General features: G+C 41.9%; 1 protein-coding gene across 1 annotated transcript in view; it reads left to right on the top strand.

Annotated features, from left to right (window-relative positions):
* zzef1 (zinc finger, ZZ-type with EF hand domain 1) overlaps window positions 1–16,474 on the top strand; it is a 35,898-nt gene that overhangs the window by 894 nt on the left and 18,530 nt on the right. Inside the window, 26 exon segments of the mRNA XM_061752520.1 lie at window positions 516–660; window positions 765–959; window positions 2,220–2,403; window positions 3,227–3,426; window positions 3,928–4,138; window positions 4,267–4,383; window positions 5,417–5,595; window positions 5,801–5,899; window positions 5,990–6,081; window positions 6,178–6,323; window positions 8,400–8,505; window positions 10,144–10,362; window positions 11,838–11,929; window positions 12,022–12,227; window positions 12,308–12,441; window positions 12,523–12,593; window positions 12,669–12,757; window positions 12,760–12,782; window positions 12,956–13,124; window positions 13,314–13,435; window positions 13,521–13,643; window positions 14,034–14,203; window positions 14,395–14,476; window positions 14,557–14,758; window positions 15,983–16,110; window positions 16,231–16,471. Of these exon segments, the coding sequence (XP_061608504.1) occupies window positions 516–660; window positions 765–959; window positions 2,220–2,403; window positions 3,227–3,426; window positions 3,928–4,138; window positions 4,267–4,383; window positions 5,417–5,595; window positions 5,801–5,899; window positions 5,990–6,081; window positions 6,178–6,323; window positions 8,400–8,505; window positions 10,144–10,362; window positions 11,838–11,929; window positions 12,022–12,227; window positions 12,308–12,441; window positions 12,523–12,593; window positions 12,669–12,757; window positions 12,760–12,782; window positions 12,956–13,124; window positions 13,314–13,435; window positions 13,521–13,643; window positions 14,034–14,203; window positions 14,395–14,476; window positions 14,557–14,758; window positions 15,983–16,110; window positions 16,231–16,471 (3,745 nt within the window).

Here is a 16,474-nt window from a genome sequence, read left to right as displayed (position 1 = left end):
GTGCATTTTGACTTCCCTTTTACAATGAGTTGCTTTTCGCCACAATTCTATCACACAAACAAAGTTGGGAAAGGCTTCAGTTCATCCTAACGAGGACAAGCGATATGGAAAATGGATGGGTGGAATGCAAGAATACCATTGGACTGTCATTGTCACCTTTGCTAATCAGCTTTATTGCCGGTGCTGTCTGAACTTTGACCACTTTTGTTGAACCAAAGGATGTGAATGAATGCTTCTGCTGGTGAATGTTCTCTTTGGTCTAAATGTAGCTTTGTTTGCATGGACTGCAGATGGAATGCCACTGTTGCCGCAAAGCGGGCTCATGAGCCCTGAATGGCTGTTCGATATCAAACTACTATCTACGTCAGTCTATATTGTCACTTGTTGAATCAACATGAAGCATATATTATTTGGTTATAAGCTAATGTAGATAATTATTTATTTATTGTTATTATTATTATTATTATGAATTACACACTGTCTGCTTGTCATCAAGTGCTCTATCTTTGTCTTAGGCCTTTGGACAGTTCGATGCCGAGGGGGATGGGGTGGTGGACGTCGAGAGCATGCTGATTACGCTTAAGAACTCCAATGGAGCTAATCTACGGGGAGAGCTGAGTCATGTGATAAGGCAGCTACAGGTGTGCTCCCTAACGCCAGGTATGTGATGGGCTCACTCAATTCAACGCAGTCAGTTGCATTTGAAAACATATTTTAGACCACTCAAATTTTAATACGAGGCTTTTGTATTGCTCACTCTACAGGTTTTGTGGACATATTCTCCAAGACCAAAGACCGTTTAGGGGCACATGCCTTCAAGATCCTGAAGTTTTTGCACAGGAATCATATTCCCAGCAGTGCTATCCCTTTCCCCATTTTAGACGGCTACAACAGCATCTGCGCCATGAGGTCGAGTGTGGTCCAAGACTTCTTAGAGTTCCTCTTGCAAAGGGAAAAAGGTGAAGAGCCGCTTTGTTGATAATAGTGGGTTTCTGAGCGTTAGAATTAAGATTCATATTGTTGAAACTATTTGTTCAACTCTTTAAAGGACACTCATTATTAGAAGTAGACTTTACACCGATCTGATCGGTCTGATCGATATCGGCCAATAATTAGCATTTTATGCTGATCGGCTTTAATGTCATCATTCGCCGATCATTGATCGGCTCCGCAAAAGACATTTACTCCCCGTCGCCGTCGTGTACAGTATATTTGAATCCAAAAGCTAGTTTATTTTTAGCCATGTCACGTGTCTTTTGATGTAGTACTGTAAATATCTGACCAGCAATAAAGTTATTTAAAAAAACATGTCAGCGCTGTGAGACAGACAACACGTAATGCCCGGCCGGATCAGACTACAAGACGAATTTGGTCTTTCACGATTGCACTATGTCAGACTACTGCAATAAAATCTTGTATTCCGATACCACCGCATCCCGTTTTTTACGATCAATGGGCTTCATCGTGTCAACTCATGTTCCGGATACACTTGTTGCCATGGTGACGACACCGCTAATGGATCACGCCGTGTGTTTATAAGAACAAAATGGGGGGGAAACGTGTGCTGGTGGTCACCGGTGCTCAGGAGAGGGCGTTCGCTTAAGGCTTGCTTGAGGTATGTTCACGTACTTTTAATACGATACGGCTCGCGAGCAGGCAACGAGGCGTTATGTAGCCTAGCAAGCTAGTGCTAGCACTAACAGGTGTCAGCGAACATGCAGGCGTTCTGTCAAACCACGCTCTAAAGCTTTGGTGTGCGTGAAGTAATTTAATTACAATAAAGTATTTTAATTACAGTAAGTTAGCACCCATTAGTTCTGTCATGTTGTCATGTTGGTTTGACCTGACTGATTAGAATACACGATCTGACTAAAGCAGTGATTTCCACCCTTTTTGGAGCCAAGGAACATATTTTACAATTGAAAAAATCTCACGACACACTAACAAACAATAATGTCACAAAAAGTGGATACATTAATTACTGTATGTACTTCCTGCCATCTATTAGAACACCATTCATTTGTTCTGTCTGTCACTAGGCCTCACTTCCATAAATAGATGAACAAAGATACATTATTTATTTATTTTATTATTATATATATTTATTATATATTTATTATTATTATATTATTTATTTTATATATATATATATATATATATATATATATTTATTATATATTATTTATTACGCCTAAAACTGCTGTTGTTTTCCTATTCAGATCTAGATATCCAATACAGAGCGGAGCTGGACCGTGACCCAGATGTGGACAAGGTGAAGGTGGTCACACAATGCTACAGCACGATAGAAGCTTCATCCAACGTTGCTGATGTTTACAAGATGACAAACGGAGAAACGTCATCTTTCTGGCAGTCTGACGGTAGTGCACGCTCACACTGGATAAGGCAAGGGCATTCGCTTTGATTCATTTATTTTATGTTTTTATCCTGTTCGGCTGTTAGGTCAAGCAGGATGGGAAAATCTGTATCCCTTTTATGCCGGAACAGTTTTACTGGGTCAGAGTGGAGTTTTTAAGCTTCCGCTGTGGTTTCTTACTATTATAATTGAGGTTTATTGAGAATCAGACTTGATCAGTCGAACAGAACGAAGTTTCAAGAAGGGAGAGAAAACCAAAGACAAAAGACAAAGCACTAATTGTAAACAGGATGAGAAAAGTAGATCATTACATTATCTACAGCGATGAAACATCAAACATCCAGTGTTGCATGGGGCTGTCGTGCTACACCCTGTGAGGGAAGGACGGGACAAGATAGAACAGGACAAGGACAGGAGAAGAAGCGTGCAGGACCAGGGTCGTGAACCCGACTGTCCAACTGAAGTGTGGTGGCATTATGTAAATTATGGGGGGCGCATGGACCCTATGCCACCCACCCAGCAACCCCCCCCCCCAAACAGCAGGGCCCGCAATGTAGCCAGTCCCCGCCCACGACCCACCGCCCCCCAGAGATAGGTGTATGTGGTGCATTAAAACATGGGGAGTGTGTGTGATGCATTTAAAATCCGGGGGGGCAGGCAGGGCGCACGGACCGGGAAACAGCACAGACGTGCTGAAACCCGATCCGACACCCACACCCTCCCGATCCCATACCGGTCCCCCAGGAACCCTTTGATATGTGTATGTTATAGGGCATTCGCTTTGAAATATGTGATGATTCAAGATTTTCCTGATGATTTCACTTGGCCTGTTTTGATGTTGAACCTTCCCAGATTGAAACTGAAACAAGACGTGGTTTTGAGACGTCTGGCTGTTGCTGTGGCTGCCAATGACCACAGTTACATGCCTCAGCTCATCTCAGTAATGGTGGGCAAAAATCGCGATTCCTTGGACAAGATCAGAGACATCCGTATCCCTAGCAATGTGACGGGCTACGTTGCACTCTTGGAGAATGCCAACATCACACACCCATGTGAGTCACCACCTGTCATTTGGTTTTATTTCAAAGTCGTTTACTTCCCTTTTAGAGAATCTTTCTCTTGAGTGTCCGTGGATCAAGTCAGAATAAAACCTCTGTGCTTAAGGTTATTCTATTTGCCAACTGGCCACACAATCACGCGTTTAGTAAGCGCAAGTTCATTGAAGACAGGATAAAGGCAGAACTCAATCAAGTGGTTGAATGCAAGAGCCATGACGTGATTATTAGCACTGTATTTTGAACAGTGTTTGACACTTAACTGCGGTCTGCATTCACAATGCAGATATCATGACCTTTTATTTGTCTGCGAATTATTCGCTCACTATTAATTCAAAGATCTTTCACCCGACTTTAGATATTCCTCATTTGAAATTGTTGTTTCATTTGTAAATCTTCCTTTTCCACCCCACTTTGAATTTTAAGCAATTCACCGCAGCATTTCTGCACTGCATGTTCCATCAGTGTGCTCACAGTTGTGTCTGTCTCAAACCCCAGACATTCAAATTAACATCAAGCGGTGCCTGAGCGATGGCTGTGACACACGCATTCATGGTTTGAAGACACTGGGTTATCAGATTACGAAGAATAAAGAGGTGTCTGTCTCAGATGCTTCAGCCATCTGGTACCTGTCTCTCCTCACCTCTTTGGTCACTGCCTCAATGGAGACCAACCCTGCACTGGCACAGACTGTACTTCAGAGCACTCAGTAAGACACTGTGGTTTCTTCCTTATAGGGATTTGGCTATATCAAATGTAGAGAAAGCACTAAGAGCCAGTTTTCTTCATCTGTATTCTGATACTGTTCAATTGTGTGTGTTGTTTTTTTTTTTCCAGAAAAGCATTACAACACATGCCACCATTGTCCCTTACGCCATCATCCACCGAATTCCCCAAGTTCTTCTCTTTGAACATCTTAGAAGAGGTGGATGCATTTCTCCTCCGGATAGCAGAGTAAGGCCCAGCATCATACTCACTCAACACTGCCTCATCGAGCGGATAAAGCTGCCAGCATCAGGGGAGAGACAAGCTCAAATCAATACTGTGCCTTGGAGCGCTGATGACTCACTTTATCAATTGAACACATTGTATCAACCCCCAGAAGTGCTCAGGGCCTTTATCAGCAGCTTCATCCAGACAAAAACAATCTTATAAAACATTAATATTCGGATATCGTCTTTAACATACAGTTTCATCACATGATCCACATTGGATGCGTAATAATCATTTCCCTTACAGTAAAACCTGTGAGGTTTCACAAACCACACCGGGCAACAACAACCTGTTGTTGACCAACCCTAGGGGACACATCCACTGAGGCATAAATAGTGACAGACACCGAGAAACCTTTTGGATTAAAAATAAAGCGTCTTCAACAAACAAGAACAAGTCCAGTTGCCTCAATTCAACCTTTGGGAATTACCATGACCCGGATGACTGGGAATCTTCACAGACTCACTGAGCTTCACTAAAATCAATGATCGTGGTGGTCGACCACCGGTTTCTTGGTATTCAAATAATAATCAGAATAAAAATTCCATTGAACACATGGCAGTGCTTCTAACAGTCTTTACTGTTCAACATAAAATGTTAATGTTAATAACATACATTAACAATATAACACTTGAGTGTCACGCGCATCACTTTTTAAAAGGTTTATGCATCATACAGGTGTAAAAAGAAACGAAGTTTAAAAAAAAAACGCTAACTTTGATAAGCAAAAAAAATACCCAGAATCTTTCCTGCGATGCTGGCTGAGGTCTTGTGCAATTTGTTGATTTGACCTCATACATGACCGTGGGTCCAAGTTTTGTGTGAATATAGTGGAGAATGTTGGTCAATTTTGAATTGTGCAACTTCGTAAAGGTACCATTATATTCGTCTCATTAGCGTTTAACATTCTTGCATTCACCTAGATTACTGTTGTTTTAACTCTTACTATGCTTGAAATCTAACAAAATGTATTTGTCATTTTGTACCTGGGAAGTTGCTGTGTGAGTCCAGATGCAGAGCTGACCTTCCTCGCCTTCGCTCTGGCCAGAGGCAGTGTGGCAAAAGTGCTCCAAGCCCTTTCCTGCATCAGCGACCACTTAAAGACAGAATACAAGGCTTCCTCCCTCATCACGTCAATGGCCGCCGTTCGGCTACAACTACTCTATCGAAATGGTAACGTGTCTGGTCTTTGCCAGTCACTCTAGGAACTGTTGAAACTGTAGCATGACAGTAAAACACGGGTCCCACTAAGGCTGACATTTTTAAAATTTATTTTAGCATTGATTTGTAAACTAATTACTAAATACTACCTGCATATATCTTAATGTTGAATTAGCATCTGTGTTTTGATACCAAATGTCATCTTAAAACGTCACAGGGAAGCCCCTCCAGCTGCACTTACAGGCATGTGATACGAAGAGCAAAGAGGAGAAATCAGGACCAGAGAATATGCTTACACAATCTTCCACTGGAGATGGTAATAATTTAGTGAGAAAATAAGCACACTTTCTCTAATCTTGGTGTGACTGTCACACTAAAGTACAAGCACACAATTGTTTCTCGAAAGGTTTTCTCACTGAAAGTGGCAAAAAGAAAGCCAGTGTTATCCTGTCAACTGAGGACCAGAGCAACTTTCAGGTCACTCAGATGAAGATCAACGTGAGTGTCCTTAGGATGATCTCTGGTCATTTTGATGATCTTCACAATAATCCGGAATAAATGCATAACCTTGTCCCTCTGGTTTCATGCGAAAAGGTGCGAAAAGGGGCCATTGGGGCGAAATGTGGCTTGGTGTTTGCCTACAGAGATGAAGAACCATTTGATGCCACAAAACATTTCAAGAGGTTCAGAAAGTATGACGCGTGGGACTACAAAGACTACAAGGAGTTCGTACAAGACAAGTAAGCGCTTTTTTTTTTTTTTTTTTTACGTACAGCAGCTGAAATAAGTATTTAACACGTCTTCGTTTTTCTCACTAAATATGCTTCCAAAGGTGCTATTGACCTGAAAATTTCACCAGATGTTGGGAACAACCCAAGTAATCCATACATACAAAGAAAGTAGAACAAATAAAATCAGAAATTGTGTGTAAAACTGTGAAATGACACTTGGGAAAAAGTATTGAACACATGAAGAAAGGGAGGTGCAAAAAGACATGGAAAGCCAAAACAACACCTAAAATCTGTCTGTTACTATGCCTCACTGGCATAAATAGATTAATAAAGATACATTATTTCTTGGAAATAAATAATTTCTTGAGCAAATAAGTAAAATTCGCAAATTTTCTGCGGCACACTTGCACACTAATGTGCCCCGGGGGCACACTGGTTGGGAATCGCTGCACTAGTGGTACGTGAAATAATCACTGCCCACAGTTCAGTTACAGTATAGTTAACCTTTTGCAATACATTTGAATCGAATCATTATGTTAGTACAGTTGTTTTTATTTTCATAAATTTAAGCATAATGTTAATGTTCAAACTGAATAATCTCTCTCTTTTTTGTTGAACCACGCTACTGTGTTTTATTGCTGGTCATATTGGTAGTACCGTATTTTCACGACCATAGGGCGCACCGCATTAAAAGGCGCGTCTGAGTAAAGCTGTGTTCGCCATCTGTCATCCGTGGCTCCCACGCCGCTCGCAACTTCACTTTGAACGCCCTGTTTACACGGATGTCCAGCGGTTCGTCAAGCCTCCCGGAATGATGGCAAGCTTCCTCACTTGCTGCACATGGCAGAGTTATTGCACTCTGTCGAATTGTGACTTGAGACGCTTCTCTCGGCTGTTCTTTGCTCATTAATCCATTGCTCGAGTTGGTCTTCCAACTCGGGCCACCTCGCCTTGTTTCCGCGCAAACTCAGCTTCGTCTTCTTGACTTGGCGAAGCTCGTTTTCCTGCTACCTCCACTTGTGAACCGTGGATTCGTTGATTTTGAATTCTCTCGCGGCTGCTCGATTCCCATGTTCCTCCGCGTAACTGATAGCTTGCAGTTTAAACTGTGCTTCGTAAGCGTGTCTCTTCTAGGTGCCATTTTCGAGGGTCCTTAGCCAAACCGATATTGTTTTGCACAATGCACGCTCCGGCGCTATATACCTACTGGGGGCGTGACTTTAGCGTCCTCCTTCACGCACCCTTCCCCCTTTACGTCCGCATGCTGTCCTCAGCCACGTCCGCTTTTCCTCTGTATAAGCAGCGTGTCGGCAGGAAATGCTCCCAGTCAGTCAAGCGGTCAAAAATAGTAAAAAAAAAAATTTTAAAAAAACCTCATCACACAACAACATTTATAGATGTTGGAAGTCTGTGCACACATAAGGCGCGCCACATTATAAGGCGCCCCATCCATTTTGGAGAAAATTTAAGACTTTTAAGTGCGCCTTATGGTCGTGAAAATACGGTACTTAAAATACGAGCACCTTGTATTTCTTTTTCGGTGATACTTGGTGTAAAAAGTTTGAGAACCAGTGGTAACCCTTTTCTTTCTCAGTACTACTCTTGGGGCATGTGTGTTGTTAACATATTATCAGTCAATCTTCATTTTCCTCAGGACTGATTTAATGCTGAGAGATGTGTTTACCAAGCTGAACTGGCAAATTTAAATACTAAACTCCGCCACATATGACCACACCACATATAATCGAAGTTCTCGAAGGTGTATATGGCTGATCTGATTGGATGCTTCAGTCTTTGGAAGTGATGTCATGGCATTTTGTCATATCATTGTTTGTCTGTTTTATAATCTCGCCTTTTGAGCTTGTAGAAAAAGTCCAATATTAAAAGTTTTCACCAATCACAAACTTGGCCTACATTTCAATTGAATTCTAGTCTAATGAGTGCATTGAAAGTATGTGGAACAAAAATGTTTTGTTCGCAAGTCAGTGTTTGTGTCTGTATTGTAGATACCCCAGAGCAGTTTGGGGCTCTGACTGGGTAGTTTCAGTTAAACGCTGACGCATCATGTTGTCGCTTGACCTGCAGTGTGAGGATTCCAGCACTGTCTGAGGATGAGCCGATTGGCTGGTTTGAGGTGGCGGACGACTGGAAAGATGTGGAGATCAAGCTGCAGCAGTGTCGTGTTGCAAAGGTAAATTCTGTCAAAAGATCAAACTGGCTAACTTAACTACCTTGTTATCTTGACACGTCCATAACCCCCTCACACATTTCATCCGTAAACAATGATTCTATAACACCATTTTACTTAAAATATATTTCCCCTAAGTGGTGGAGTGCAGTTAATCGTGATACTGTGCGGTTTGGCTAGTTCACACCGGCTGTGTAGGTGTCATGTGTCACAACTGTGACATCATAACAAACACAACACAACACCCACCAATGAATTTGAAGAACTCACTATACAAAAAAGGGAAATTACATTTCAGGTAAGCAGTGTTGGTGCTGCCCATTCGCCCCCTCGCCAATGGCTATTTGAAATAGGTTGTGGCGAAGTGAATACTGTCTACGTTAGCCACGCTGGCGAGTCAAAATTGCCCGCGTCAAAAGCTCCCTGGTAAAAGTGAGCGCCCTCATTCTGCCATGTCTGAACTGTACCAGTGGTATAGTGGTTTTATATATATATATATATATATATATGTGTGTGTGTGTGTGTGTGTGTGTGTATATATATATGTAAATATATATATATATTTATATATATATATACATGACATTAAAGTGGGGAAACTATGAAAAAAAAAAAAGAATTTGAGAAGGGGGACCCATGTTTTTTCACAACACTGTATTTCCTGCATTGAGTGAATAATGCCGAAGATAACAAACTTGCCCCCAAAAGTCACATGCTAAATCGCAATCGAAATATTTGTTTAAAAAAATAAAATAAAAATCACAATTAGAGTATTTTATGTGATTTTGCTTTTTATGTGTCTTATTGTGTACTGTACTTTTTTTAATGGGCTATAGTCTCCTTAATAAAAGTTGGTTGATTGTAATGATTTGCAATAAAACAAAAGTGAAAGCAGCAGCTTGCTTTTATTTGTATAATTTCAGTTATGATTTTATTATTGGGCCATAGTACTTAATAATACATAGAGAGGTAAATAAATAAATAAATAAAAAGTGGGTGTGAAACAGCATCCAGTAGTTGACATTGTCGCTGGTTCTCCTCTTGTCTGCCTGAGTTTCCCCTTCGAGGGTCGTCTTCTTTTCCTTTCGGCTCATCCCGTTTGGGGTCGCCACGGCGTGTCATCCTTTTCCACGAGTGACTCGATATGGGCCGTAAAAAAGAAGGCGAAGAAGAAAAGAGTAATAAGAATAAAGTAGCCTTGACAGTGATAACTGCCGTGTGCTAACTGGAATATCAATCGAAGTAATGGGAATTACAAGCGTTTTTCTTGGAGATGCACACCTCCACATAAAGCCTGCCGTGCTTAAAATCCAGTGCGTTATTTCCTAATATCGATACAATCCATTGATTACCTTGTAAAACAATTGAAATGGATATATTTACGTCCGGAAGGCTAACTTGCCGAGCACAGATCGATCCAGTTGGATCGTAGGAATATAAATGGATAGATTGATATAAGGAATGAATCATTACACCACTACTGTTTAGCCACAGTGGGTAAAAGGTTTTATGATCCAGTGCCAACACTGGATAAGGTATGATTTGCATGACATGATTAACTGAACTGAACTCCTTAGTGGAAACAGAGACTTACGACAAATTGCTTTCTCCAATCTTTCATTCTTGTCCCTGTCTTCTCAGTTTCTGATGTTAAAGTTCCTGTGCACCAGGCAGGACACCGCTGAGCGCCTAGGGGTGCAGTCCCTTAGCTTCTGCGGATACTCGTCTGCTGAAACTGAGAAGCTCGGAGATCTCGATGACCTTAGCGGTGTGGACGACCCCTCCAAAAACGATACTGTCACCGGCCTTTGTCTTCTGAACAAGACTTTGTTCTTCATTCAACAGCTCACACAAAATATGGTAATTAATGACAACACTGCAATGTGTGTTTATCAATGAGGAAATCGCCAAATTAAACACGAAACATACGGAACCTTCTCATTACATGTTTAATGGTTATTTTAAAGCTATAATCATCACAATCATTCTGTCGCACCCCAGGCTGAAATTCAGTATTACAACAACAACTGTCGTTTTGATATGACTTGGGCTGTGCTTACGTCCCCGTTTCCCCACTCCTCGCGGGTGAATATACATTAATGTGTAATACAACTGTTGAAAGGGTGGCACGGTGGATTTCTGGTTAGCTCATCTACCTCACAGTTCTGAGGTCCCGGGTTAAAATCCAGCCTTCCTGTGTGGAATTTGCATGTCCTCCCCGGGCCTGCGTGGGTTTTCTCTGAGTACTATGGTTTCTCCCACATTCCAAAAACATGCATGGTAAAGCAAAGCAAAGCAGATTTACTTACAAATATAGTGCATGTCATACGCAAGGTAACACAATGTGCTTTACATTAGCATTTATTAATAAAGAGAAAACTAAAAGACAGCTTAAAAGCATTTAAAAAGGAAGAGAAAAGAGTAGGTTATTAATATATGTAGGTTTATTGAAGACTCTTAACTGTAACTACTGTAACTGTGAGTGTGAATTGTTGTTTGTTTATATTTGGCCCTGTGACAGGGTGGCGACCAGTTCAGGCTGTATCCCGCTTCTCGCCCAAGGTCCGCTGGGATAGGCTTCAGCACACCCACGACCCTCGTGAACATGAGCGGTTCAGAGGCTGGATGGATGTGATAGATGTGGTGTCGTCCGAAATATCCATCCAGCCATTTTCTATGCCGTTTATCCTCACTTAGATTGTGGATGTGGATGAAAATCACAATGTTCCATCACTGCTGAGCTCATTTTAAAACAGGTCCACAGAATACTCATGTGGTCCTTTGGGGAAACCTGTTGCCTGTGGGTACCATCTTTGTGATTGTCACTTAACCTAAGGAACATGTTTTTGAATGTGGGAGGAAGTCGGAGTACCTGGGGAAAAAAACCCACACAAGCACGGTCAGACATGCAAACTGCTGGAGTCCCGATGCAAACCCACAACCTCAGGACTGTGAGGCAGATGTACGACCACTCGTGCACCGTGCCGCCCTTCCGAAATCCTGTCTGTAACACTATATTTGAAGTGAGTTGTTTCACTGGTGACCAGCCGAGGTATAGGCTCCAGCTCACCCATGACCCTTGACACGACAAGTGCGAGACGATGCATGAAGTGATTTAAGACACTACATTGCATTATTTATCATGTCACCTTTGAACAACATCTGCAGAGGTCTGCCCTGTAGAACTACAAAATTCAGCATTTTGTTACAAAAACAATATGGCCATCACTAAATGTTAATTCATACCCTGTAACAATGCATTCTTTTTAATGTTCAGTGGGAAAACATTTGGCCTTGTTTTGGTGTTCAATTTTCAGATCTTTTTATTCCTGCAGGATTCCTCTCACCTCAAGCGAAAATGTCTTCTGGACTTCACTGGCCTTAACCTGGACCTCTTCTGGAGTTTCTACACTAAGCTGATGATGATGTGCGTAGTAGCAGCCACTCTTTTCCCCTTGATACGACCAAAATCCTGCAGTCACAATCTCACTTGGAACTGTGCTTATGGCTTTGTCTCAGTGAGGGAGAAGAGGTGTTGAAAAGCAGAATTCGTCTCCTCCAGTTGCTACAGAACTGTTTCTCCATGCTACCCAATCCAATGCTCCCGAAGATGAGCAGCACTGTGGTTGACAGAGCCCCAGCAGCAGATGGACCATCCACATCCAGCAATGGAGAGCCTGATTCTGTCGGCGCTGTCCAGGAGCTTTACTCTCACCTCTGCCACAGTATGAACTACAAACATGTACTTACCCATGATCTCTGAACGGTTTGAGATTCCTGATGATATTGTCATCCCTTGTTTCAGTTGTAAATGAGCCTGAGGGGGTGACGTTTCTGGAAAAAGCCTTGCACAAGGAGGCTGTGAAGGCCATTCTCAATGGGGCAGCGGTTTTCTACCCTGATAAACACATCCGGCGGGACAAACTGTTCCACATGATGGTGTGTATACATACATGTTCATTTAATTGTTCATTTTCCTCTTTATTTGTTTATTTGTTTTCTTTTCTTTTCTTTTGGCAGAAAAACATCACAGAAGAGGATCAGCTGCTCTCCGTAAAAATGACATTTGAGTCGCTGTGTAATTACTTCAGGTAGGTATACTGTACATATGTTAGCATGTCATATTGTCACGCACATACACATTCCACACATTGCACTCCTTGCAGTGATCTGGATCCAAGTGGCCTTCTCCTGCTCCCACCAAAAGGAGCTCCCTCTGACTTTGACATCAGCCCAATTTTAGCAGTGATGGAGACGCTCTGCTCGTGGCAACACAAGAGGTGAGATCACTGGCACATGATTATACAGCTCTTTAATTACGGTGATAAAAGGACAAGCAGATACGGTTCAATACAGTAGCTATTGTAGTCGACAATTAGCATACATTGCTTTTTTTCGAGTCATCTTTCATTGCATGATTATTTCAGCTGATGCGTGTTGCTTTTATCTCAAGTGTGAAGTTATGATGGCGGAGGGCAGTGGTGGAGCCAGTCAGCAGGCAGTATTGCTGTCCTTGTTCTGGGCCCTTCAAGGTAGCCTTCTCTCTTGGTGCTACCTCCAGCTCAAAGGAAGCACCTCCACTGCTGTTACCATGGAACTGGCCAGAGTTATCCTATTAAAATGTGAGACACAACTTCAGTAAAACCTGTCAATTATTTATTAATATTCTGTTCTAGTTATGTGTTTATTTGAAGGCTACATAGTGTGATGCAATACACTTAAGAGTAAGATTCATCTTGAATGTGTTGCTCATGTCCCTTTCCCCCCCGCCCCCCCAAAGTGTATAATGTTGATTTCTGCTCTTTCAACAGATGTGGATCAGTTCTTGGGAAGCATCAAAAGTGTACTTGGTTCCCTGCTGGATAAGTACACTGGTGCTGAGATTATGAACAAACTAGGCAAATCCATCGTTGCCACTGTTTTCAGACAACTGGTAATTCCCAATTAGCTCATGATTTTGAATCGGACAGTTGTTTGAGTTGACAGTGCTGAATTGAATACAACATTTGCTCTGGCAGATCATTTTCCTCCTGGAACTTTGCTCTTTGGACATTCCTCACTGTTTGCTGCTAAAGAGCTTCTCCTCTCTGATTGAACTCCTCAAAGGTCTTTCCAGTGGCACAGGAGACAATTTTTCCAAGGTTAGTGAACTCTGTTGCTTACTTTTCAGTGCAAATGACTTAAATATTAAACTTTTTTTCAATCACTCTTTAACGTGGTTAAAGGGAGCATCACGCAATAAAAAAAAAAATCTGACACAAAGTAACATTTTAAAATACTCCCAATAAAATCTTGTATGAGAACATTTAAAACAAATAAATACATGACTTTCTGTCATTGTGATTTTTTGTTTTTTTCTGTAACAGTGTAAGGTTGTCTACCAGCAAAATGTCAGTACTATTACACCATAGCTTTTTATACATGCCTATTTGTTTTTGAAGCATACATTGTGTGCGAGAGGTATATATTGTTGAACAAAAACAAAACGTCAAAATGACTATAATATGAATCACTTACGTGGACATTGTCAGGTAGACCAGGAGAGCTGGCACCAACCCCAGAAGCCAGTGGTGCTGAGGACTTGGGCGATGGAGTCTTCTCATAACTATGAAGATAGCCGCCACGAGACCAACATATTTGCCTGCCCTGGTGCTACATCGTTTGAAGTGGAGTTTGATGAACGCTGTGAGACAGAAAAGAGGTCACAAATACAACAGAGCAATTTTCTTTTTTGCTTTCTATCAATCTATCCCATTTTCATTAAAACACCATTAATGAGAGTGGGATGTGATTAAATTGAATTTCAGTACATTTTACACACACACACACACAGATTGTCCATGTTTTGGCCCTAAAGAGGAACCCGTATCTATATTCTTTGGATTTTCATAGGTATGACTACCTGGAATTCACCGACTCCAGAGGTGGAAAGGTTCGCTATGACATGAAGGTTGGAAGTGAGAAGTGGCCAAAGGTATGAATGAAGCCATTTTACCACAAAATGCCTTCTTATGGTGAATACCTTTAACACGTGTTGCTTCTTTCTCTCTCTAGAAGGTAACATTTGACACAGGCCCCCAGCTTCAGTTCCTCTTCCACTCTGATAGCAGCAATAACGAGTGGGGTTTCAAGTTCACTGTAACAGCCATGGGTCTGCCAGACATCACCATTTCATGGATATCTGACCTGGAGCTGCTTGTGGCCCGCCTAATGGGGCGTCTCGCCTACAGAACCCTGGCACTCAAATCGCCTCACGGTGACACTGTTTTTCACAACTACTGTGTTTCTCATTTACTTCTTGTCTTGACTGTCTTGTCTTTCAATGTTTGATGGCTCATCATTGTGAATTGCCAATTTTGAACCTATGGCATAAAAATATATGCAGTGCTTAATACCTTTATTAGACCACCACCCAGTTAATACACTTATGCCACTAGTGCTGCCATAAATTAATAGCCCTGATAATTGTTAAATTCCCTTTCTATATTTTGAATGCTAAAATTGTGCCGACACAGCAACTCCGTACACCATCCATCCATCCATTTTGAACACCGCTTATCCCGGTTAGGGGCGCCGAAGCCTATCCCAGCTGACTTCGGGCAAAAGGCGGACAACACCCTGAACTGGTCGCCAGTCAGTCGCAGGGCACATATAGACACGGACAACCATCCGCACTCACATTCACACCGTCACTGAGTGGGAACTGAACCCGCGCTGTCCGCACCAAAGTCAGGCGAGTGCACCGCTACACCATCAGTGACACTCCGTACACCAGATACCTCAAATCCATCTCGGATGGTGTTTATCCACTAATGAGTTTCCAGACATACACTAGGATTTAATTGCTTGTCCTGGGACTACAAAATATGACACAGGTTGTAAAAATGTAAAACGTCAACTCCCTGTTTCTTATAGGTGTTAAAATACTATATAAGTACACACCACACATCAGTAGCACTGATAGTAGTTGCGTGTACTCACAAGGTGTCCTGTCCCCCCATCCACAAATAATAACGTGAGTCCTTTGTGACGTTACTTGTAGTCATACAGTATTTCTAGATTGTTCCACTGCTGTGCGTTCATTTCATGCATTTTCAAATGTACTCTTTTCTTAAGCAACAGAACACACAGTAAAGGACATTATGCTCAAATGTGGGTATAAAAAAGGTGAATTAGAAAGGTCTTATTCCCACTCAAAATGGTAAAACTGAGCTTATTAAAAATGAAAGAGTCCGCCTTAAAGAACTGAATGTTGATGCTGAATGGTGTCTTGGTGTTGTTTTTATTACAGGTCGTCTAATACATTTCTTAAGCACTGTATACATTAAAGAAACACATTTTTGCTGAGAGGTAGCCATCCTTGTCCTGTACAGTCTGTCCAGTCACCAAGTTTATTCTCTATATTCACTGGTATTGGTGCTGTATATATCGGGTAGTTTTCGGATTCTTGATGATGTTTATAATTGCTCTGTTTCTTCAGAGATACGCTCTGTGAAAGAGCTTCCACCCTGGAAAGTGTCCCATGTTCAGTCTTCACCTCTGTGGAAACCCATTCTCCGACATGGGTTGTGTGAGTTAAGGAACACAGAACAGACAAAAAAAGTCCAGGTATGCTAAATTATTCTGAATTCAGTCACGTTCAGTTCAATTGTCACGTTCTGAGCACATCTCAGCTTGACCTCAACCGCAAGGTCGTACTTTTACATTGGTTTATTTTGTGTATGTTAGATTAGCAAGTATAATCTTGAAGATGTAATGAGGCTCCTGGAGGACTTTGCCCAATGGAACCCTTCCCAGGAACCCACAGACAACAGAACAGAGCTGATGAGAAACCTTGCGCAGTCCTGTAAAAAACAGGCAACGAGGAATGAAATAGCCACTGGGTCAACGGCAGACCATGCTGTGAATGCCATTTGGGCTGTCATGGTCTACCACACACCAGTCCTTATACATGCCCTCAAGGTCTATGGTA

Source organism: Phyllopteryx taeniolatus, chromosome 17 (assembly GCF_024500385.1).
Source record: "Phyllopteryx taeniolatus isolate TA_2022b chromosome 17, UOR_Ptae_1.2, whole genome shotgun sequence".
NCBI lineage: Eukaryota > Metazoa > Chordata > Actinopteri > Syngnathiformes > Syngnathidae > Phyllopteryx > Phyllopteryx taeniolatus.
This window is presented reverse-complemented; position numbering and strand designations above follow the sequence as displayed.